Raw genomic sequence first — 25,677 nt, 5'->3', positions numbered from 1 at the left:
GCAACTTAAATTTATCATAAAAGACTATAAAACTATAATGTCACAGTCAAAAAAAAGCTTCAACAGAAGAGTTAAAGATCTTAAAACAACATTACAAATCACATTTTTTAACAGAAAAGAGTTATTAGGTTTAATAAAATGATAATCTGTTTTGCCCAATAGAATGAAACTCGTCAGAACACATCCTGCGGCTATTTGTTTTTTGGGTTTTTTTTTTTTTTTTATGGAGTTTATCTTAAAAGTAGATTTTCTGTTATTTTAGTAGACCTCATAAAAGTTGGATTTAATTCAAGACTACGACCACCATTTTGACCCTAACCCTATTTGGCTTGTAAATAAAACTAATCCAGGGAATTTTTTTATTCACTCTGCGACTGTTTATTAACCAAAACTCACATTTTCAGCTTTAATTTATCTTCAATTTTAGGCGTATTATGTCTTTAGGAACTTTAAAATGATGCAAATGTCATAATATTCTTCTACAGTTTCCTATTTCATGATGAAATACTGTGTTTTTGGTGATTTGAATCTGGTCTTGTTGCATTTTTTTATGATGATGATACAATGAAAAACATGTCAAAAAATATTTATTTTGCATTTTTGAGTATTTCTTTATTCAAATTGTTGTGAATCAGGAAAAGACCACAAAAAAAAAAAAATCAAAATCATTTATCCCATTTTGTCAGGTTGATTTAAATAGTTTAACTTTAGCTCGTGGCTCCCAGGCCATAGTTTTTGTCTAACCCTAGTTTAGATCATAACTGGATAATTATTAAGAATTTTTTTTGTTTGTTTGTTTTGATCAGTTGTTTTTAAAAGCAGAACCTTTTGCCTCCTAAAATCTGTGATCTGATCCACATTTTTTTCGGAATCCTGTTCTGATGGTTCTGGTGTTCCAGTGGCTCACTGCTTAAATTCCACAGATTTTGGGTTTAAGGGGATTTTTTTTTTGCAAACTTTTGAGGAAATGAAGACTAAACAATTTTTAAAAATCCTAAAAATTTAATTTATTAGTTATATTAACAAAATATATGTGGTTGTTATTAGATATAAAACTATATCCACTGATTTATTTTATCTAAACGAAATAAAATCTGTTTGAAAGCTAAATACATGTAGGATCAATGACATTTTCTCCATTATTATTATGATTCCTTTTTTAAATTGTGAGAGAATTTAAACTCACTACTTCATTAAGTTGTTTCAGTTCATTAAAGCTTTTTTCGTAAAGCTGTATCCTATTTTGCACTCATCTGACCATCTTAATCCTGCTTATATAAAATATAAATTTACCAGAATTCAAAGAGGTTCTTGATTTTGAAAAAAAAGTTTCCACATTAGCCAAAATAATGATGCTTCCACCTCTGTGTTAAAGGCTGATATGCTGGTTTTGTTTATAACATTCTTATTCAAATTTTGTTTCCTCTTGTAAGTTTACCAGAATGAGATTTGTTACTAGTTTTGAAGCAAGTTTGAAAACAAGTTTGAAAACATTGGAGCCCCCTTTGGTTCACCAGATCACCATAGACTAGATGACTTTTTACAAGCAAATCAGTTTGCATTACCTTCAATGTAAGACAGTCCAACTCTACAAATAAAAATAAACTTTATGGTTATTGCAGTATAGGGGTGGGGTCTGTTGATTGACCTGTAAAATTCTCTACTATATCATGTCATTACAGTCAGGCTTATTTATTATTCCTGTATGATCACATCATTGAAAAAGCCAGACATCATTTAATGACATTATCTTGACATTAACTGCTCCCTTTATGCTCAAATATTTCTGACTTTACCAAAAGAAGAGCAGCATGAATTTACTTTAAAGCAACCTGAATATGAGATACAGTTACAGTGCTTGATATTGTGATCATTAAAAACAATTTTCATCATTTCATCAACATGAAGGGTGCATTCATATTCAGGCAGAGATTTTTCTAAGTCATACTCTTTAAAGAAAGTTGGGAAAAAATTGTTGTAGTACAGTGGGATATTTCGTGATATGTATTGTACCCGGAGTATCACTATATATATTGTGATACACATCGCAATACATACCGTAATACATATTGTGATATGTATCGCGAATACTTATTGCGATACATATCGTGATACATATTGTGATACGTATCACGATAGATATCGCAATACATATTGTGATACACATCGTGATACATATTGTGATACGTATCACGATAGATATCGCAATACATATTGTGATACATATCGTGATACATATTGTGATACGTATCACGATAGATATCGCAATACATATTGTGATACACATCGTGATACATATTGCGAAACGTATCGTGATAGATATCATGATACTTATTGCGATACATATCATGATACATATTGGGATACGTTTTGCGATACATATTGTGATACATATTGTGATACATATTGTGGCACATATTATGATACACATCGCGATACATATCGTGATACATATTGTGATTCGTATTGTGATACGTATTGTGATACGTATCACGATAGATATCATGATACATATTGTGATACACATTATGATACATATTCTGATACACATTATGATATATATTGTGATACACATCGCGATTTATATTGTGATATATATTGTGATGTATCACGATGTGTATCATATAGCCAGACTCTTGCCAATACACACCTCTATTATGTATATGTCACCGGTGTTATAAGGTTAAATAAGCAAAATGCTGACATGAGGATTTTTACCAGCTCAACTAGTTTTAATTTGATTGTTTCTTGGGATTAATTTGATTGTTAATTTATGTCATTTGAAGCCAGGCTCAAAAACTGACACTGACCATAATTTGGTTTTTAGTTTTGATTACTGTGAAAGTCATATTTCTGATTAAGTGATGTTTATGCAAAAACGTTTCTGTGATATCAGAGTTTTGAATAAAGGTTTACAATTGAACAACATTTTAAAGTAGATCTTGTCTACACAATAAAAACTGCTAAATTGGAGGGAAATTATGCAGATTATAATCCAGAAAGCAGAGCTCTTCCACTTATTTTGATCTGAATAATCCTTCCTGGAAGAATATTAATTTCTGCTCCAAGTTAAGCAATTCCAGAACTTTTTTTCTGAAGTATTGTTTTGTAAAAATAAATTCTTGATATATTTTTTTAACTGTTTTATTTTTCATTGAACAAAAACACAATTGGTGCAAAAATAGCTCAAACATCAAATCTACAAACGGGTAGAATTGGAGCTGTGGATCCGTGGTGATCCATCAGGGCCTTCAGACTGGGATAAACTTATGAGAGGGACATTAATGATGCCTGGCTTCATCAGGAAATTAGACAGTTCACCCCAATCCTAACCCAGAAGTGTTCAGAATTGTAGAAATATCGGGGAAAACTTCTAACTGTTAGTTTTGCCATTTAAAATAAAGCGAAATAGAGGGAATTCTGGTTCTGGTTATTTTAATTCTTCTGTCTTTTTTGTAATTTTTTAATTTTTTAATCACATTTGCAAAATTTTACATTTTCTATTTATTTATTTAATTTAATTTATTTAATTTAGATTGGCATCTTTCTTTAAAACAACCTCAGACATGCCAGGAAATCTACTAGTTCTGGTTCTACAAAATCTATCCATCTCTTTCTATGTTTATGGCGCCTCGTCGTGTCCGTCATCACCTGCCGTGAACGTCTCTGTCACCAGGTGTGTGCCAGGTATCAGATTAGTGAGCAAACAGCCTGTTGTCACTGTCGTAGCTTCAGCAGTTGTGCAAGAAGACACAAAGGGTTTAGCAACTGCTGCTGTTGGATCAACAACAGCAGGCTGCAGTTGTTGACACACACTCACACACTCACACACCTGTTTGCAGTGATTATCTGAGAGGAAAGCTGGATGTTTGTAAAGGCTGTTTGTCTTTGTGTCTGCTGAGCTGGGATCATCTGGTGCTGACAGGTTAGCGATTGTTTCCTCTCTGTACTGGAAACTTTAGCAGACAAACTCTAGCATATAGACATAAATACTAAAGGACTCATGGAATTCACTTTGGTTTCCTCTGCCTTGTTAAAGGAGACATGGAGATTTATCTGTGGTCAGAGTGTGTTTGAGCGTGGCTTTACCGGTGGCAGAGTTTAATTTAGCCCGGAAACCCGACTCTCCGCCTCCTCCTTTAGCTCCTTCTCTAGACCCGAGACTAAGTGGGCAGAAAGTTGAGAATGGAGAAAGTCTTTTGGTGCAGAAGGATGACAGACTGTAGATATCTCTGCTGCAAAACCTCATGCTAATGCTAAACAAAGTGGATGTGCTTTGCACAGGAAGTGATGTCATGCAGAGCTGCATGAAGTTTTGAATACATGTGTGTGAGTTTAATACTTTAAGTCACTATTTTTGCTTCGCTGAGTTCATGCTTTTATATACTTATACATGATATCTGACTTGCATTGTAAAGAAAAATTTTATTGGATTTAAATTTTCTCTCCTTTATCACCACATTTAAGGGATAATTTTTTATTGACCTTATAACCTTTTCTGGGCCAAAAACCATAAACATTATCAGACAAAATTTTTATAAACCAGTCTGAAGCCTCTTTTTTTTTTTTTTTTTTTACTTTAGATTCCAGTTTCCCTTAAATTTTAAGGGTGAAGTTGAGGAAAAATCTCACTTATTAATCCTTTAACCCCAAAGCTTTAGTTCCAGTATTAACATTATTTTACTAACACGTGATATTTGGTTTATAATATTAGAAAGTCGTTCATTTAAAGGATATTTTAAGGGATTAAAATTTGCTTTCACTTATCATCACATTTAAAGGATTAATTGTATTGACTTTTGTATTGTAAGCTTGTAACCTTTTTTTGGGCCATAAACCAGTTTATTATCAGACTAAATGTTCATGAACTCACCTGTGCAAGGCTGAAGTTGACCTTTTTTTTGTCTGTTTCAAGTTTTCCTTAAGTTTTGAGAGAAAAAGTTTAGGTAAAATCTATTTTATCAACCAGAGCTTTAGCTCAAGTGTTGACATTATTTTAACTCTTCGGTCGTTCACTCAATTAGCATAATTCCAGCAGATTATGAAGCAGTGAAAAGCAGTTTTTCGCTAATATACAACAAAATCAACGTAAATCATCTGATCTCGTCGCAGAGAAAAGTTATGCAACACTTTGACTTTCTCTGTGTCAAAATCTGTTGGATTATGTGAATTGCGTAATTGGTTGCGGTACGTCAAAGAACGTTTGTCATCTAGGTGTAAAAGGGTGAAATGGTCCGAGATGAAATCTAGTGTAAAAAGATAGTTTGAAACTACCTGTAGAAATTCTTGAAAGGATAATGATTAAACAAAATAAAGTTATTGATTTTTTTTTTATTCATTGAATGGTAAAATCTTAATTTAAAGAAATAGCCACTTTAGTTCTGAGATACCTACTAGCTCATATTAATCATAGTCTTTATTTTAATTAAACACATTTTGACTCAATGAATATTTATCTTTACTGGAGTGGTGAAATTTTTGTGCTAAACTTTCTGAACCAGACCTGTCTAATTTAGCTTTTTTGTACGAAAATTCCTGAAATTTCCTTATTTATAAGTTTACGCATATTAGAACTTCATTACATTGAATCTTCAATCTCTGCAGCTGATATAAACTCCATTTGTTATGTTGATTTTGAGTAAGGACACATTCAGATGTGATACAGATTTTCCCTTAACTTTAACTTTAACCGATATAAACCAGACACCAAATTCATCCTCATCTGACTTTTAAAGTGTTTATAATCAAAAACGTTTAATGACATCATGATAACTTGTATTTTTTTTTTTTTTTTAGATATAACATGAATTCACCGTGTTTAAACCTTTAGAAATCCTCATTTCCAGTGAAAACTTCTGGTTTTGTCTGTTAAATGCAGATTTCTTTTTTTTATTTGAAGTCAAAAGTTCCTCTTCTGTTCCCTTTCTGGATTTTTTTCGCACACAGAAACTTTCCAGAATTGTTTGGGTTTTTTTTATGTTAACTTTGCTGGACTCAAGCTTCAATTTAACGGTAAAGTTCCCAGCGGAGTATAATTGAGACACATGATGGAGACGAGCATTTTAACCTGCATCAAGAGTCACAGACAAAAGTGGAGGAGATGATCTGGTAGTTTTACAAAATAACATTTGGTTCAGAATCAGGTAAACACACAAATAATGTTTCTTTTTCCCCTTCTGCCTGATAACTAAAATGATGTCCAAGCCTCAAATATTAAAAAATAAAATCTTTTGAACGGATGAAATCTCTAAGGAAAAAAAATGTTTATTTCTAGTTTTATAATTATAAGAAAAATGTGTTAAAAGTTTTAAAAACTCTTCCTTCTTCCATCATACCTCCAAAAAAAAAGACATTTAACACAATTTTTATTTTCATGAATGTACTAATAGTTTAAAAAAATCTATGAAACAGCTTCTTTCTGTATATAACTGCCAGTTTTAAATGTTTTAGTTGCATAATAACATATTTTAAAGACACAAAATACTAAAGAGGGTTATTTTTTCATTGATACTCCCAGGTTTTGTGTTATTTTGTGGTGTTTTTTCATATTTTCGTTTATTTAAAAAGTTCCCGTTTTAGTTCAAAAGTGACCAAAACATTTAGACTATTATTTTCAGTTATACATTCAAAAAAGCAACTCTGTATGATATTTATATATCCAAACTCCTTTATTTATTTGAAAAAAAGTAAAGGAAGTTACTGTTTTCAGTTAATTTGACCTTTAAGGGTTCAGCTTAGTTAAATTTGTTTGAAGAAACAGGAAATATTTTATGTATAAAAAGAAGAAATGTTGGAAAAAAGCTAAAACAAGAGGAAAACAGAACAAATATTAGTATACATTAGTATTTTTTTCAAAGTCACACTTAAACAAAATATTAGATTCATTTTCTCAAGTCTTGGGATATACCATATTGTGACACGTGTATCATGATACATATCTTATCGCCAGAATCTTGTTATAACAGCCCTTGTATTAACTCCTTAGGTGTCTTTCTAACAGATGTTCCTGTTTTTTTTTGTTAACTTTTCGGTTTCTAACTATTTGGTTTCATATATAAGCCGTCTCTTTCCTCTCTCCCTCTTTTCCTTCCATTAAATCATCAGAATACCTCAAAAACACTTCAATTTTATCTAATGTTCACTTATATGAACAATTGTTAACACAGAGTTAAAATAAAATAAACTGGACTGAAATAAATTAAAATATGTTGGATTAACTGGATAATAAAGATTATTTATTTGTCTGGTTCGACGTTTTCTTTTTCTTTATGGATTGTTTTGTGGCAAATCTTGATGTTTATTTCCTTTAATAAATTAACTAAAACTGAATGGAGAAATTGTTCATCTGTTTATGCTACAGCATCTGATACTTATAGCTAAATTGAGATTTTGACGTGTTTGCAGAAGTTCTGTGGGTGTCTCGGAGAGCGGCTGAAACATGGCACAGTGAGTCCGACTCTGCATGAACACACAAATACATACAAACACAAACAACCATGCTGCTCTGCGTCTTCCTGTAGAGTCCAGAGGATGCAGAAGAAGACCAGCACCATGTCTCTGACCATCTCCTCCTCCTCTTCTGTTTCTTCCTCCCGAGAGATCTCCTCCTCCTCCTCTTTGGCTCAGAGACACTCCAGCCTGGTGCAGCCGCTGTGTGTCGACCCTCATAGGGTAACCATGGAAATCATTAACAAATATTTGGATTTAGTTTTCATTCCGTTATGCTGCATTCATGCAAGCAAATGAACATAAATGGTGTGGTTCAATGGGTTGAAGATATAATTAGTCTTGAGCTTGATGTTGACTTTAATTGGAAGTAGCTTTTAGGTTAAGTAAGTAAATAAATAAGTTAATTAAATTTGTTGTGTTCAGACTCAAAGTCCCGTCTATAATCAGCAGAATTCAGGGAACGGAGTCGCTCCCACTTTTGTTAAGGTAAAAAATAAAACAAGCTTTCTTTTCTTTGGTTCTAAAACCATCTCTGATAAAAAATGGTTCCTGTCTCCACGCTCCTCCTCGTCCTCCTGCAGTGCCTCCATGACGTGTCCACAGTGAAGGGTCAGCTGGTGGTCCTGGAGTGCCGCCTGAGAGGGACCCCCCCTCTGCAGGTCATGTGGTACAGAGAGGATAAACAAATTTTAGACTCGGAGGACTTCAGGATCCTGCGCAAGAGTGAGTGCACAGACAAGATCATATAACAAAACTTTATTAGTCACGATTTTAACTCCAAATAATATCATTTTAGTTCACTTTTATCAAACTCAATGCTTGAAATAGGTTTGTTTTTCCAATAAAATAAATTTACAAAGCATCCCTAATATTGGTTAAAACTTTGCTAGAACTTTAAGAATTTAATTTGACTCCACATCTGTCTCATGTTTCCTTATTTTCCAGAGGCCAGCTCTGCCTCAGTGCCAGGTGAGTGTCCAGCTTAATATTTCAAAACATCTATCTGGCGGTCAATATTTAACATGTTCATATTAATGTGAATCTTAATCTACTTCCACATCTTAAATCCATCCGTCTGTTTTTAAGAGTCGTGCACACAGCTGCTCACACCTGAATCTTTGTTCCCCTCTGCAGAGGAGCTGTGTACTCTGGTGATCACTGAAGCTTTCCCTGAAGATTCGGGTTTATTTAAGTGTGTAGCTCTTAATTCCTTTGGCAGTGTCTCCTGTTTGGCCACTCTGGAGGTTTTCAATGGTATGATGCTCAATGAACACCACTCACTCCTGTATTGTTTTCCCACTAACTCCAGTCACTTTCACTTCCTGTGCAGACCTGGAGGAGCAGCTGGAGTTTGAGGCCATGCAGCAGCAGCAGGAGAGAATTTCTCACAGACAAGAAAAAGTGAAAGACAGCTCACTGGAGACTGCGTCGTCCAGGCAGAGCTGCGACGACTTTCCTCCTGAGCTGCCAAACCTCATGAACCTTCCTCCTCCAGAGTGGCCTGACAGTCCTTTGGATGACAACAGCTTTCCAGAGTGAGTCTATCACTGTTTGCCAAAATTTGTGCCTGCAAGTCATACATAAAATGCATTATCAGCTAAATCAGAGATACATCTTGAATAAGGAAATTTGTAATTGGCTTTTTTATTTTGGTTTCTTTTAAGTTGTTTGCTTTATTAATTTATTTTAAACACTTACATTTGTAAAGATATTTTTATATAGACGAGTGGATTTAAAAAAACATTTGGTTGCCAAACTCTCATTCAAAACATGCCATTCTACGTTTGTCCACAGGAGGTCGCTGTCGCACCGATTTAAACAAGTTTTCTGATCGACTCAAAATTACCCTAAACGTTTTTTCTTCAAATAAATAGTCAAAAAAAAATAATTTTGATGCTCTTTAATTTCGCATCTACATTTCTTAATTACTTTGTTTTTTATGGAAACGCTTAAATTGATTTGTGAACCTGCGCGGTCCCGTCTTTGCCTCGCGCAAGCGCGCTCGTGCCACCTGTTGCCTCCTCGGCTCCGGTTGTGTCCGAGCTCGCGCTGCTCTCTCAGCCTCCACACAGAACTTCACGGAACGGCGAGGTGAGCTTCTTATACCCGGGTTTTCCGGTCTCAGACGGTTCGGAAAGTTTTGTCCCGGTATCGGCGTCATCTCTAGACCAGTTCGACCTTCTTGTTCCCGCCGTGTCCTCCCGGAAAGGTCAAAGCGGGTTCAGGAATGGAAGTTGGTGTTTTTCAAACGGGGCGGGAGTTTGGGGCTTAAATGAATTTAAGCTAGGAGTTACCAAAAGTGACGCAATTATGAAGTTTTTGAGAAAATTAGCTTAAGTTTGAAACGTCTTTTTTAAGTTAAAATTTAACTTTTAACAAAGTAAGCTATATAAAGAAGTATGTAAAAGTAATTTAAGAAAGATAGCCAAAGATGGAGAAAAAAAGCTAGCAAATAAGATTTTCCTGCTTGTATAGTAAAATTAACATAAAAATTACCCAACAGAGATACAATTTAATTAAAAAATATATTTTTATTAATATAACTTACCACAAAAAAGCAGAATAACATAAATTAAAATCTTTCCTTCAAAGTCAAAGTTCTCTGACAAAAAAAGATACATTATTTACAACATCCAGATATACAAATTAGTTTCCATACAAAAACTATTTAACTTAATTTTAATACTCATAGGTCTTAGTTTTATTTTTATTTTATTTTTGTTTTTAATGTATTTATCATTTTAATATTTGGAGGTAACTTAAAATACATTTAGGAAACTTAGCAAACAGATTAATCTTAAAAGTTAATATTTATGCTTATAAGTGAATAATAGGCTCATTATGTGCTTTTATTTTGTTAAATTTAGCTTTTAATTATTTAAAGAACCCAAAAAAAGCCTCAAAAGCATTGACCATAAATTAATTTCTGAGGATAAAACATATGAAGCACAAAAACAAGTTTTATATTTGTAAATTTGTCCCTGATGTGGTTGAATTTTCCTGGCTGGGCTTTGGTACGTATTCAGAGACGGTGTCCTAGCGTGAGGTATATTTGGTCCATCAGTGTCCGGCTATGATCTCATGTAATCTGAAGAGCAGACATGGCGGCCTGTCCTTCACAGACCCTCCCTCCTCATCAGTGCTTCACACAACAGCAGTTGTTCAGAATCTGCTGGCAGCAGTCTGGATCTTAAGGTCATTCTGAGGCTCTGCATACGACTTGTTGGCGTCATCTCTAGTTTTGCTATTGCATTAGTACATTTGGACAACCTGCATTGAATTTTGGGTAAGGAAGGATTTTCCTTTTGTAAAGAAGACAGACCTAATATGAACTTGACTTTGGTTTATCGACTGTGTTGCAATTCCTTCCAGGGCAGGTGTTGTGTCTATACATTTTATATGAAATTGTATGATTTTACATTACTGTGTGTATTGGTGGAGTTGTGTTTTTTGTCACAGAAAAGCTTACATAATGTTTTGCAGATAGTGTAAGTACGTGTGTACGCTTTCATGAAGCAAAGTTGAGTGTTTGCACCTGCTAGCCGATGTCCAAATACCAAGACTAATATAGCTTTGCCCAGTTAACTGCACAAATGCACAAACTAACTCCCACACTAATGCACCACCTCAGGATCAAAATAACATGCTTTGGCATCACTCAGCGTCATAAAAAGTATAAAATCTGCACAAGAAATAGAATACGTTTGGAACAAAATTTAAATAAATCTTTGTAAATTTATTTTAAATATTCAGAAACTGATCACAAGTGTGGATAAACTGTCACCGTCTTGAGCTTTTTTTTTTTAAACTTAGGAGACGCTGCTTTATACACAGTCCACTGTATTGCATGTTTGGTTTACAGACAGAAAACGTCAAAGCTATATATTTTTTTCTTTTAACTCTCTAACCTGTAAAGATCAATTCCAATGAAAATGGTGTACTTAAGACTGCAGTCACATTTCCCAAAATGCCACTGTACTGTAACCTAGATGGAAGTTTTTCAGCAAATTGGCAAAAATTTGCTGCACAGTGGTTTTAAGAAAAAACTGGAAATTAAACAGCAAAGTGATGATTTTGTTTTTTTTCTTCATTGTCAATGGCACATTTGAAGGTGTTGTGGTGGCAGCAGCATGATTACTGACTGATGGGAGGGTCTCCAAGGTCCCCAAAATCGTCTGATGATTGGCCGATTTCAGAATCACCCTCCAGCTGCCCCCTTGTTGCCGTCCCACTGATTGTTAGAAATCGTACGGAGCTCTACAAGAGCCGTTGACGTGGCCCGCCCGGAACCCAGGGGTCTGGCAATCCCGACCACCGTGGGTCCAAATGGGGAGACGGCATTGATGCTGCACAAAATTCATCATGGCATCCTTGATAGCACCACAGCGACTCTGTGATCTGTGTACTGATGAATTACAGTTGATTCTGAGAAGAATACAAAGAAGACGCAACATGTTGCTTTCTTGGGAGGCAGGTTGCCTAAAAATTTGTAAATTGACAAGATTATAATGTGTTCTCCTCAAAATCTGAGTTGTGAATGACTAGAGGTGCAGAATGGCCCACTTTTATTTATCAGTGGCACTTGAAATGGATGGCTGCTGTCCAAACACTTTCAGACATTGTCCAATCCAATTTTGTAGGACGTCATGACAATGCGAGGCGGTGGCATTAACTCTTCTGAAAGATTCTGGCGATGCCTCCCCATCATGGGGTGATAGTTGTATTTGTGAGCGTAGCATAATATGTTCTTGTGGAATTAGAAAAGAGCTGATATTTGAATCAGAAAATACACTGGGTGGGCCACAAGGTCCCGGCTCCACTCTGCAATTGGGAGGTAAGCCAAAGGCAAATTTTGAATGGACTGCTACGGGAGAAACTGTCCTATAAGATTCAAGAGATTCAAAGGGTTTATTGTCATATGTACAGTAAAGAAACGGGTTTCCCTGTACAATGAAATTCTTACTTTGCAGCTTACTCTGAATGCCATAAAGATAAAAATATAAAGTTAAAACACAGTTTAAAAATATATAAGTATATATTTAGGCTAAAATTGGCATAATCATAATTAAAAGACCACTGGGAATGCTTTAAAATAGATAAAATGATGATTGGAGTGGCACTTTATCAGGCAGCGCATTAATGTTAATCCATTGCATTTAATGAAGGTTTTGTTTTTACTCTTTAACCCCTTTAACATTGTAAATGTCACCGGTATTGCCTAAATTACACACGTTCTTTGACATAACGTAAATCTTTGTAACATGAACCAGCTGATTCTGACAGAGAAAAGCGACTTTTAATATCGACTTTGGACTCATAGGAACACATTAACTAATGTAAAGCTGCTTTTTTTTCCTCAACGTTTCTCAGCTTCAGAATTAGTTGGAATTCCGTAAATGGTTGAAGAGTTACGGTAGTCGAAAGACCGTCAATACTGGAGCTAAATACTACTAGCAGCCAGTGACTCATCCCCTCCCTCATTCGTAAATCCCTCTGCTAGCGGTCGACAGGTTCTTCATAGATTTTTGCGACAGTGCGTCTAAATGTGAACTAAAGCACTGCTTCCTTAAACGAAAGTATTTTGGTCCAAAATATGTTTATATCACAATGTTTTTGGCTGAAAATGTAGCTAAAACAAACACGCTCTGTCCAGGGTGCATTTTGATTTGTATTTATATGCTTTATGTGTGCCCCTCCATCATTTCATGTGTTTTCTTCTTGTGTGAGGTGTGTTCATCCTTCATCTCAGAGACTCAGTCTTCATCTGGATCTCCACCAAACTTTAAAGAACACTACATCTACTGTAGACAGGAAGTTTTGCCTTAAATATTAATTAAGTTTAATAAAGGCCTTCAAACCTGAAGGTGGTCGTTCTGGCCACATTCTCAGGTGACGAAGGCGAGCTCTGCAAACTGAACAAGTTGACAAAGGTGACAAAGAGGCTGCTATTATCTTCATGCTGCAGCACAGGCCAGACTGCATGGTCGTCATGGGAACAACATTCTTTCCTGGTAGAAGAGTAGACGAGCAGATGCTATTTCAGGAGAACTGGGAGAGCTTGTGTGGAAGATGAACCGCTGAGCTCGGTCACTCTCAATAGAAAGACCCTCTGGAAGTAAAACATTTAGACTTTATCACTTTGTACCTTCTAAAAAGGTAGAATAACGATATGCTGCCATTTACCCATGTCAAGCTACCTTTACACCCAACAAGATTTGATTCTCCACCTCTGTTTAGACGCGTGACATATATGATGTTCAGAGATTTTGAAAAGTTCTGCAAGACCATTGGTGATCAGGTCTCCATGTCTGGTTCGTGAGATCATTCAGAGACTCTCCCGGTATGGTGAGCTTCAGTGTAAACAAAGTTTGACCATTTGCTGTCCCACAATAGTGCGAGTTGGGAGAAAATAGAAATACTAATAAAATTGGAGGAACGTTTTATGATTGTCTTGTTTCAAATAAGAAAATTGTAAAGATCTGAGAGGAGAGTTTCATTTTCATTTTTCAGTTTTTATCAGATTCTCTTCCATGTTGGTTTGGGCTCCATGTCATCGGCCAAAGTTCAGAAATGTCAACTTTAATGATTATTTTTGCTGTGCTGCATTGGAACATGCTGACACCAGACAACCACACTGTTCCTGGTGCTTAAATTGCGCCGCAGGACCTCTGATTGACTCTGTATGGCAAGCCAAAGGGGTCACTAATCGCCAGGTAAAGCACAGTAAAAAAACAGTGTATTGGCCATGAAAAATGCTGCTTTTTATGCACGTAAAAAGTACCATGTAAATTACCCCATCTTGTGTTGTCCCAAAATGGGCGTAAACCCCCCAATTGACAGCACTGTTCTAGTGCGTTCAAAACCGCATGTCAAATGCGGCATTTCGTTGTCGCAGAGTTAGTCGAACGCTGTTGTGCTTAAAGTGGCAATTACTGAAGAGCTGTTTCAAACTCCTGTCATGGTTTAGTTGCAAAAGCATCTGCACTTTGTCATTTTTATGTGGTAATCATAAGTTTGATCCCCTGGCATTACACAGCGGTTTCTTCATGTTTTCTGTCTTTTTCTTTTGGTGACTTTTAACAACAACATTATTTTGGTTGTAGTTAGTTAATAAACTATTTAAAATATTAAAACAGGCTTTCTTTATTGCACACAATTAGAATTTACAGTCTTCAAATTACCAAACCAGTTGATTCCTGTTTAAAAATGGCTAAAATCCATGGATGAACAAATCTTTCCTGATAATCTGATGTCTGCGACTAGAACCATGTGGAAGGTTGCTCTTGTTGATACCTACACAGACCATGAATGTATGTCGCAGCATAAAAATAAGTGTTTTTCATGGCCAGTATGCATTTTCTTTTACTGGTAGGCATTGACCTGTTTTGCTTGCCATATATCTGTACATTGACTTAGCATTGAAACTAGGTGCCCTGAAAACACAGATTTTCCAGTAGACCTCTGCAGCAGACCGTGGTGAACGTGTGTTCCACCACGAAGCTTAAACCAGAAAACTTGTTCAGACTCGATCACAAATCAGCAGGAGATTGAGGTCTAAAAGTTGAGATTCTGATGCATCGATTCTCCAAACAGTTACTACCAGTCCCTACCGGTCAAACCGTCCTCTGAAGAACCTCATGGTTACAGCGAGGAAGAAGACGTCCAGAGTCCAAACCGACAAAGGTCACCTGAGATCCTTTTAGGAGTCTCTACGCCGAGTCCCCCTCCTCCACCTTCTCCACCTCCAGAAGCTCAAGTGAAGGAGAAAGCTCCAGCGGCCAAACTGTTCACCCCAAGCAAGCTCAGCTTCTCTGTAAGCCCGCTTCTTTGTTTTCATAAAATGTTCTTAATTTTGTTCTAATCGGTTCCGCTCCTGTCAGTCCTCCCAGTCAGGAGGCAACAACATGAACCTGTCGGACCTCCCCACCTTCACTCCCAGCGCCTTCCCCCCCAGTGCCTTCAACTACGAGCGACCGCGGCATTTTATCCAATCACAGCCGGCCTTTCAGGCTCCGAGCTACGACAGTGTTCTACGGGACGCGCAGGAGAACCACAGCAGCCCGCAGAACCTCAATGGAGCCCAGCTCAGTCACACTGATGGTTCAGTCAAAGCTTCACAAGCCCAGACGCTGCCAAAGTCCACACTGCAGTCTCAGTTCCAGTCCCTTAGTCTGACCCAGAACCAGTCAGCCACCCAGAACCAGTCGGTCAGTCACTCCCAGATCGAAAACCAGATGGTCAATCACTCCCAGAACCAGTCGGTCAGCCACGCTCAGACCCAGTCGGTCAGCCACGCTCAGATCGAGAACCAGTCGGTCAGCCACGCTCAGACCCAGTCGGTCAGCCACTCTCAGAACCAGTCGGTCAGCCACTCTCAGAACCAGTCGGTCAGCCACTCTCAGAACCAGTCAGTCAGCCACTCTCAGACCCAGAACCAGTCTGTCGGCCACTCCCAGATCCAGAACCAGGTGGTCAGCCAATCTCTGATCCAGAACCAGGCCAATGGAACACGGAAGTCCTCTCCATCTTCCTCCAGCCTCAGCTCCCCGACCTCCACCCCAGCTTTCTCTGCTGCACCTCCTCCTCCTCCTCCTCGGTCTTCCTCCCCCACCCCCATTAACACGTCCTCCCTCCCTCGCTCTACTGTGCGCTCCACCATCACTCTCACTCCCAGAGTTCCTAGCGCCACCGGCCTCGGCAGTGCCACCCTCCCAGCCAATCAGGACGCTGTGTCCGCCTCCGCTGCGTACCTCTGTTCGGTGCTGCCCTCCAACTCTTCCAAGTTATCTCCCAACTCCTCTTTTCCCCACGCCTCCATCTCCCCCTCCCGCTCCCCACTCTCTCCCTCCAGCCCCCTCCTCCCGCTGAAGACATCGTCCTCCTCATCCTCCCTCCCTCAGCAGCTTCCACCTGTCTCCCCTTCCTTCCCTCACTCCCCCCTTTCTCCCTCTTCCTGGTCACAACACGACACTCCCCCCAGCCGGAACAGGGTGACGCCTGCCGTCGTTTCTCTGCCTGCCAGTTACAAAGGGACGCCAAACAGGTGAGTCCAAACCTTGTTTATCGTGGGGGGAAACTACACGAATTACAGATGTTTGTAAGTCTCCCTCTGATGAAAATCCTGTTTTGAGTTTTTAACATCTGTGTGTGGCTTTTGACTTATGAAAAAGGACAAATGTAACTAGAAAAGTTGCATTACGATAATGCAAGTGTGAATGGTTTTTGCTAAAAATGGTGACACAATTACATTAATTGCTGAAGGGATTTATTGAAAATGCTAAAGCTTTTTGCAAAATGTTAAATTTGCTAAAATACTGGAAATTTGGTTAAAGAACTATGAAAGAGTGCTGAAGTTGACCTAAATTTCTGAAAATGTTGTTGTAAAATTGTTTTAAAATCCCTAATCCATGCTAATTTTGCAAAAAAAATGTTGCTTAAATATGAGCTTAACTCCAAATTAGCCCCCCAAAAACTGTTGTAGATGCCAAATTAACAAAAAAAATGCTAGCTCATTGCTTAAATACTAGCTAAACTCCAAAATAGCAAAAAAAAAATCTTCAGTAAACTAAATTAGTCAAAAATGTTAGCCTGTTGCTAAAATATTAAGTAAGCTCGAAATTGGCCTAAAAAGCACAGAAGATAACAAATTAGCCCAAAATTTTACCATGTTGCTAAAATGTTAAGTAAACTCTAAATTAGCATAAAAAATGCAGTAGATTCCAAATTAGAGAAAAAAGCTAGCATATTGCAAAAATACTAGCTAAACTTTAAAAAAGCCTTTAAACCCCAGTAGATGACAAATTAGCCAAAAATGTTAGCATGTTGCTAAAATGTTAGCAAAACTGCAAGTAGCTTAAAAAACTAAAGTAAATAACAAATTAGCCAAAAAAAATTAGGATGTTGCAAAATATTAGGTAAACTGTAAATAGTCTAAAAAAACTCCAGTAGTTAACAAATTAACCAAAAACGTTAGCATGTTGCTAAAATATTAGGTTAACTCCAAATTTTATGAAACATTTTTAGATCAACATGAAAAATGGCGTTTTAAGACATTTGTGTTTTGGGATTTAGGACAAAAAACTTCATAATCATAATTAAAACACTACTGGGAACGTTTTTTAAATTTAAAAAATCATCATGGGAATCTTTAAAGCTGTAAAACTTCTCACTATGCACATACATAAACGTAAATATTTTATTATTCAGGGTAAAGATTTGTATTTAATCAAAAACCTGCCTGTTTCTTAGCAACTGCTCTGAATGGAAAAAAATGAAAAATACCTTTAAAACAAAGGAATATGCATCTTGAATTACAGTGTTTTTCCTAAACCGCTCGTCTTTTTGGTTCTTCCGTCTCCCAGTATTCCCAAACCCATCCTGAAGAAGTCCATAGCACCTCGACCCTCTTCGTCCCGCTCCACAGACGAAGACATCCAGGGCTCCAAAGACGCCCTGATTCAGGATCTGGAGAAGAAGCTTCGCTCTAAGGAAGCCCGGAGGAGACACAGCCAGGTGAGTGTGTCCTGCAGAGACCTCATCAGAGGGGATACAAAGCTCCATTGTTGATGTTTTAATTTTTTAATTGTTAACATGTTCAACGTAATTCCAGTAGATTCTGAAGGAGAAAAGCGGCTCGACGAGCCGCTTTTCTCCTTCAGAATCTACTGGAATTACGCTGATCGTGTTAAAAACTTACAGTACGCTAAAGGTTCAGGTTTGATTAGTAAAACATTCATGCAAACATGAAATGCTTCATTTTTTTGTAGATTTAAGTTGCTTTTGTTCTAATATTTGTGTTGCCAGAAACTCTCCTATGAGGAGCGAATGGCTCGAAGGCTGTTGGGTCCAGAAAATGCGACTTACATGTTCGACCAAGACAACTACCAGTATTCAGACTCACAAACTGAGCAGGTACAACCGCAGCTCTCACCTGCATGGTCATAAAAAAATAGATTCTGGTCCAGAATTCACCCATCTCTGTTGTTTGTTAGAGAAGAGCACATTAATAAAGTTTCAGGGGTTCAGGGAGACGGTCTCCCTTTCGGGGCCTCTTGATGGGCCCACCGTGCGTGTTTGCATCAGAGCAGGATTGTTCTGCCTGAAAGCCTCTGGCTCTCAGGGCTTTGCACCGTCTATTCTCTCCTCCTCTCACACATTCATCCAAACATTTCTGCATCGTCCCTTCAAGCCGAGCCGGTTTGTCACCGTCTATTTTAGCCAAAGATGTCCCCTCACTGGTGACAACACACAGGTGTCCGGTTACCCTGCGGGTGTTTCACACTCATCTCCTTCATTCTTTTTACTGCAGTCTGATCTGCTGCAGCCAGATTCTCCTGAAGGAAGACACACCGGTGGACTGTGGTGAGTTGTTGGATAAACGCTCCACAATCAAAATAAAAATCTAAAGTTTCATTCTGTTTCACACGTACATATTTTCTTCAAATTTAATTGCTTAAATTTGTGTTAAAAATAAGACTGTGTCCCTCACTACTCCCTAATCCTTAAAAAGCTTGGATTTTAATACAATTTAGACAGATGGTCACTAGTTTTTGTTTATTTTTAGCGACAGATATGTCACCCATTTGCCAAATAGAAAAACCTATAAATATTAGAACATTTTTCATTTGTTGTGTTATGATGCCAAAAACTTGGATTATTTATAGATTTTTTTTTTTTTTTATATACGAGAAAACATTTAAGCACAGTCCATTGTGGTTTGTATTAATCAATCTTGTCAGCATCAATACACACAAGTTTTACTCAGGGACTTCAGGTAAATTTCCAGGGCATTGGATTTTTGAATTGTAGATTCAGACAGCCTGGAAAAATGGTGCAAACCCCTATATAGTGTAATAAGTAGTGAGGGAATTTGAGAACAGCCATAAAGTTATAAACATGATGATTCTCTGCCATTGCTAATTATTGTGAAAGTTAGAAAAAAAAAGAACATTTTAGCCACAATTTTCTAGAGTAGTAGTGATTTAATGCAGCAAACATCCACATTCTAACACATACAACAACATAAAGACTAACACAAGGACACAAATGTTATTTCCTGCTCTGGATTTCTAAATAATTCCAAATTGTTGAAGGGATTTGGGTTTTTCTGGTCATTTGACAGCTTGAAGTTCCTGCAGTAATTCCTCAAATAACTGACATAATTCTAGAAAGCAACATGTTCACTGCTAAGCGGTGGTGAACGTGCGGTTCCGATGTGTCCACAGGGGCCGGCGCCACTCGGGGACGGACAGGAGGAGCAATGAAGGCTCGGCGATCCAGGAGAAATGTTACGCTCCTCGCTTCCTGCAAACCCCTCCAGACCTGACGGTGGAGGAGGGACGCTTCTGCAGGATCGACTTCAAGGTTACAAATCCAAATCTGAACACAACCCCCCACTCAGTGTTGGAACTGACCCCTTCCTGGTTCATGCAGGTCGGAGGACTCCCAACTCCAGATGTTTCCTGGTACCTGGACGGGAAAGCCATCCGTCCCGACGACTACCATAAGATGCTGGTGTGCGAGAAGGGGATGCACTCGTTCATCATAGAGATCGTCACCGTGCATCACGCCGGCGTGTACGAGTGCGTGGCCAGGAACCGGGCCGGGGAGAGCCGGTTCACCATGAGACTGGATGTTCTGGGTACAAACGCCAAACTCCTCCTGAGGAGACGCTCCGCCTTCAGTCCTGACGGTGTTTCTCTTCTGCAGCTCAGGAAGTTCTCCGTCCTCCCAGCTTCGTGCAGAAGATGCTGAACACTCGAGCTCTGGAGGGGGACTCGGTCCGGTTCGAGTGCAAGGTGGACGCCTCCCCTCCCCCACAGCTGCACTGGAAGAAAGACAAGGACATGCTGCGCATCGACCCCAGCAGGATGAGGTTCAAACTTTCTTTGCTGACGTTTTAGACCGTGAGGTGTTCTGTCTGAACGGAGTCTGTTCCTGCAGTCTGTACCAGGACGGCTCGGGACGGCAGTGTTTGCTGATCGAGAGGGTGGTGAAGGCGGACGCGGGCTGGTACACGCTCTCCGCCATCAACGAAGCTGGCATGTCCACCTGCAACGCCAGGCTGGATGTTGGAAGTAAGTGCTCCTCCCCGCACACACACACACCGCACAAACATCTTAAGTAGTCTGATGGTTACCATGGCAACGCACGCTGTGGATGATGCAGCAGATGGAGGAGGCGTTCACGATCCTCCAGAAACCAAACACACAATTATTCCATGCAGTTGTGGAGAAAGTGAAGCTCTAAGGTTTCTGCTCGATCAGATGACACCATCTGCTCTGTGGGGGAGCGGCCGACACTGGAGAGTAGCACTTTAGATCACAGGAACGTCTCCTATAACATCTGCAGAAAGCAGGGAAGTCATCAAACAAGTTCAGTTTATAGAGAAAATCTATTTTATCCTGAAGATACGAACTGTTTCTGATGTTACTCCAAAAACTAACCTTTATTTCACAAACTCCTAGAACATTCAAAAACTTCTGTGTTTGTTCTTTAGCCTTTTTATATATGAACAAGTTTCTCTCCAGTTAGTTTTACCTTTCACTAAAAAAAGTTTCTACTTAACCGACTCTTTAACACCAGAGATACCGCCGCCAACATCTAAGATACTCTTTGTTGTACCGCAAGGATTTTTAACTAAAATTTAATGAGGTCCAGTTAGAACTCAATACTTGAAGTTAAGGTCCAGAAAACAAATAATGCTGTTTATTTTTAAGTAGCTGAGTACTGGTGGCACATCTGCATGTAATTAATAACTTTATTTGCAACTTCTAAGTATAATAATAAACATGAATCCATCATGTCTGTAACTTTATCATTGTGGTTATAAACATTCAAGAATCTGTCGCTGCATATTCTGCAGAGCAGTTTGATATGTGGAAACGACTATCTCCATAGATCCATGTTTGGAGGAAGACTCCTGGTTGTGTCTGTAAACAGCAGCTTTATGTTTCTCTGAAGTGGAAAGCTCTTCTTCAGATCATGGCTCTTTTCCCCAAAAAAAGAAACTTTCTAAATATGTCTTTTTGTTTGCCTTTCATTAACTTTTAGCTTTGGGCTTTTGCTCTGAACAAAATAAAATCAGAAGATAAAAATGCAGAAATCTGCAGCCCGGTATCAAGCACCCCGTGTCGGGGACCCCCTGATTTAATGGGAGCTGGCAGCATGTCAAAAAATCGCAAGTGTCGACTTGTGTCAGTAACTGCAGTTTTGCAGCTTTCTGCCTGACAGCCAAAGTGGAAGAATTGCTGATTTCTGGTGGCGGCACAGTGTATTACATTCAAGGAAGAAAAAACAAAGTAAAACAACAATTTCAATGAAAAATAAATCAATTTTAATAAACTGAACTCCTATAATATTTCTGCACACATAAATACATGTTTTGGTATATCACACATTTTCCTGATGATTCTCTAAAACAACATTTAAGAGGATGATAATAAAGTCGATGCCAAACTCTTCTTTACATCAGAAGAGCTTGAAACCAAACATGAAAATATCTCTATAACTCTAACTATATCTCTATAACTGAAACAGCAAAAAACTTCAATACTTTGATAGAAATATTTATAGGTTCTGTGGTGAAATCTGTAATTGAAATTAGATGTAAAATATTTGAGATGCTAAAGATCGAAGAAAACAGATTCAGTGACCCTTTAATGAAGATTTATCCACAAAACATGACATGTTCTGGATCACTGTGGATCATTTTTATACAGAAGACAAACAAAAATATTGAACTTTGTGTTTTTGGCTTTCTGTAAATAAAGATTTAAAATGAAAAAAATAGTTTTAAAATTACATTTTAGTGTTAATTGTTGCACAACAATGAAGATAATTTTCTGCTGATTGTAGGAAGAAAATCGGATCACGTGGATTGATCGATCAAAGAGTAATGATCATCCATCCATCCATTTTCTTGTCCACTTCTTCCCTTTCGGGGTCGCGGGGATGCCGGAGCCCATCCCGGCTACTGAAGGGCGAAGGCGGGGTGCACCCTGGACAGGTCGCCAGTCTGTCACAGGGCCTCAATCACACACACATCCACTCTCAGACACACCTAGAGGCAATTTAGAGTAACCAATCAACCTATGAGAGTAATGATCATTGTGATGAAAAGAAAATCTGTTATTTTTTTATGACAAAAGAGTCAAATCATCTCAGTCAGTCGGACAGATTTGGAGTTCAGAAGTTTTTGCATCTCTAGAGTTACATACAGTAAAATATGGTAAAAGTTTCTCAGTGAAAGTGTCTTTGTGAGTGTAGATGTGAGTCATGTCTTCAGGGTTGTAGAAGGACACCTCTCCCTTGTCATAGTCCAGCTGGACTCTGATCTTCTGGAGACTCTTGGTCACAGTGACAGTCTGACCAACACAGTTTGTGTATTTTCCATTATGGTGTAATAAACACCAGATTCCATATTCTGGAGAAGCAAACCTCTCTCCCTTCCTGTTAACAGACTCTTTAACCACACCAATGTTCCAGTGAGGATGATTTCCCACCTCCACCTCCCAGCTGTGTTTCCCTGATCTGAATCCTTCAGAACCAAAAACATTAGTATAATTCACGTTTCTCTCTGGATTGTCAGGAAGCTGCTGAGCAGTTTCTCCTCGTCTCACACTGGTCAGATCATCAGACAGATAAAGGAATCTGCTTGCAGTGTTTGGGTCCAGGAGGACGGGACTGAAGTGGACCTTCTCCTTCATCTTCTCCCAGACTCTGAAGGACAGGTTGCCCACATGTTTGGCCACATCTATCAGAGCTCCTGAGAGCAGCTGTGGGTCTGACCGCGAGCTCTGGGCTCTGGCTCTGCTCTGAGTGTCTTTAGAACTGCTGAGGAACGCCTCCTTGTCTTTCTGCAGCTCTGCTTCAACAGCACTGATACTTTCTGACAGAGAGGACATCTGCTCCTGGATCCTCTTCATCTCTCTGCTCACAGCCTTCCTCTTCTGCTCCTCTTCCTCCCTCAGAGCTGCCAGTCTGGACTCCTCTTCCTCCTTCAGGAACTGGTGGAGCTTGTTGAACTCTGCTCTGATCTGTGTCTCTGTGGACAGCAGCTGCTTCTTGGAGTGTTGAATCATCTGATTGTACGTTTCCTCCACTTCTTTGTATTTCATCCTCTTGTCCTGCAGAGACTCTAAGTCAGATTTCAGCTCCTCCTTCAGCTCTCTGACTGCTTCTTCTACAGGAACCACTTTGTGACTCTGGTGCTGAGAAAACTCACAGACAGAACAAAAAGCTTTCTGCTCGTCTTTACAGAACAGATTGGTTTCTCCTGAATGTTTCCTGCAGACCTCCATGATCTTCTGCTCTCCTGTTTTTGTCTCTGATGATTCAGATTTCTGTCTTCCAGCAAACGAGTCAGCAAGTTTCTTCAGGCTGAAGTTCACACCAGGAACATCTTTAGATGATTTTCTTTTGCAGATGGGACAGTTTTTGTTCGGAGTTTGTTCCCAGAACTTCTGCAGGCAGCTTGAACAGAAGTTGTGGTTGCAGCTCAGAGTTACAGGATCATTGAAAGTCTCTGAACAAATGTGACAGTTCAGGAATTCAAGAAGATCAGCTCTCTCAGCCATTTCTAGCCAAAGTCTTTCAGTCTCAGGACTCACCAGCTTCTGTCTTGAACTACAGGCTGAAAATATTCCAAAAATCGTTGTTTTTCCAGCAGAGATTTTCACGGCTTTAATGGCGTCTGAGTTCAGGTAACAAAGTCAGAATAGTTTCAGTTTGTTTAAGCTTCATTTCCTTGTTTGTGAAGTTTTCCTCCACTAGATGGCAATGTTTCTGTTTCTTTGGTAACCACAGGTGAGTTAAACCTTCTTGTTTTCAATGTAAATTTCATCTAATTGTCTCTGCATGTTAAAACTGCTTAACACTAAAATCATGAAGCATCCTGCAGATTAAATCCTGTACATAAATGTTATAATTATGGAATAATAGATTAGAAATACTACTGATTAAAAAAGGACTTAATTTATTTATCAAAAAATGATGTCATTCTGATCGTTTATAGATGAAGGGCTAAATCTTTTGTCAGTTGCAGTTCTACTTTTGACCATCAGATGACAGCAAATATCTTTGCCCTTTGTACATTTAGAACAGTGATCTCCAACTAATTTGGAAAGAGGTCCAGTAAATCTGTCAGCTTGGTAGACCAGGTTCTGAACATAGAAAAATTGAAGAGTAATAAAAAATATAACATAAACTTAAACATACTGCTTAAAGTGCAATATGTAACATGAATGTGCTGTAATTGCCCTTTTGTAACAAGGTGTGGCCTCTATTGAAAAAAATGACAATTCTTCACTAAGAATTGATTTTTAACAAAGATCAAGAGCAGGTCTCCCAAAGTAAAGCCATCAAATCAAGTCTTAAAGTTTTCAATCAACGTTTTGATAGTCAGAATGAGCTGTGATCCATTTAATCTCCTTTAATGAAGGAAAATGTTCACAGTTCTCCTCCAGATTCATCTTCAGAATGACCAGTGTTTTCTGAAAAGACTGAACAGCGGTCACCAAGTCACACGCAGAATTATCGTTTCCTTCATCCATCTTCTCTTTTGTGCTGTTCAGGACAAATGGAGCAGGCCCGGTTATTTTCAGTAACCTGGTATGAGAAGAATCCAAGCATCAGAGAGATCCTCACGTTTCTCTGCAGATGAAGCGCTGTCACGTCCATCGAGGAGTTCTCATTAGAATGTTCTGCGTCTCCTTTCAGCTCGAACCACCCCGCCTGTCAAAACGGCGCCCCCTGGCTCAAAGACCCTGAAGCTGCTGTCCTCGGTGAGCATTCCCGCTCTGACGGTGGAGAGCCCCGCCCAGCACACCGCGCCGCTGTACGAGAGCGAGGAGCTGTAAGGTCCCGGCTTCACGCCGCTCCTGCACTTACCCACATCCAACAGCAGAGGGCGCTTGAATCCGTAAAGGACAGGTACGCTTTGCTTAGGAGGGACGACAGAACCCCGGAAACAAAGGTGCAATCAAACCTGAGATGCTGCTCGCTTGACACTTTTCTAACCCATCTTTGAAGGGTTCAGGACTCCTGTGGTTCAGTCCTGCTGCAGTTTGTCGTTAGGCCAGAGGATGGCGTGCTTTTAAATGTGTTGAAGCTCCATTTGTACAAACAGAAAGTCTAGTGTGTTTGTGAGTCAGACTTTAGTGTTTCCATCCTCACTTTTCTGCACTCTTTCATCCTCACGTTGTTTTAGTGTGAAGAAACCTGTCTGAA

General features: G+C 38.7%; 2 protein-coding genes across 2 annotated transcripts in view; one reads left to right on the top strand and one right to left on the bottom strand.

The window, feature by feature from the left end:
• The window catches only part of myot (myotilin), a gene marked incomplete in the record, with an annotated part of 35,328 nt that overhangs the window by 837 nt on the left and 8,814 nt on the right, over positions 1 to 25,677 (top strand). Inside the window, 16 exon segments of the mRNA XM_024283532.1 lie at positions 7,405 to 7,446; positions 7,521 to 7,671; positions 7,873 to 7,935; positions 8,031 to 8,172; positions 8,395 to 8,418; positions 8,584 to 8,703; positions 8,780 to 8,984; positions 15,043 to 15,262; positions 15,330 to 16,492; positions 17,811 to 17,961; positions 18,253 to 18,360; positions 18,758 to 18,810; positions 19,674 to 19,812; positions 19,882 to 20,089; positions 20,158 to 20,323; positions 20,392 to 20,517. Of these exon segments, the coding sequence (XP_024139300.1) occupies positions 7,439 to 7,446; positions 7,521 to 7,671; positions 7,873 to 7,935; positions 8,031 to 8,172; positions 8,395 to 8,418; positions 8,584 to 8,703; positions 8,780 to 8,984; positions 15,043 to 15,262; positions 15,330 to 16,492; positions 17,811 to 17,961; positions 18,253 to 18,360; positions 18,758 to 18,810; positions 19,674 to 19,812; positions 19,882 to 20,089; positions 20,158 to 20,323; positions 20,392 to 20,517 (3,047 nt within the window).
• Positions 22,552 to 24,270, bottom strand: LOC118599244 (zinc-binding protein A33-like). The gene has a single exon (XM_036213935.1). The coding sequence runs from the start codon at positions 24,024 to 24,026 to the stop codon at positions 22,611 to 22,613; it is 1,416 nt and encodes a 471-aa protein (XP_036069828.1). The 5' UTR covers positions 24,027 to 24,270; the 3' UTR covers positions 22,552 to 22,610.

Source organism: Oryzias melastigma, linkage group LG10, assembly GCF_002922805.2.
Source record: "Oryzias melastigma strain HK-1 linkage group LG10, ASM292280v2, whole genome shotgun sequence".
NCBI classification, from domain to species: Eukaryota; Metazoa; Chordata; class Actinopteri; order Beloniformes; family Adrianichthyidae; genus Oryzias; species Oryzias melastigma.
This window is presented reverse-complemented; position numbering and strand designations above follow the sequence as displayed.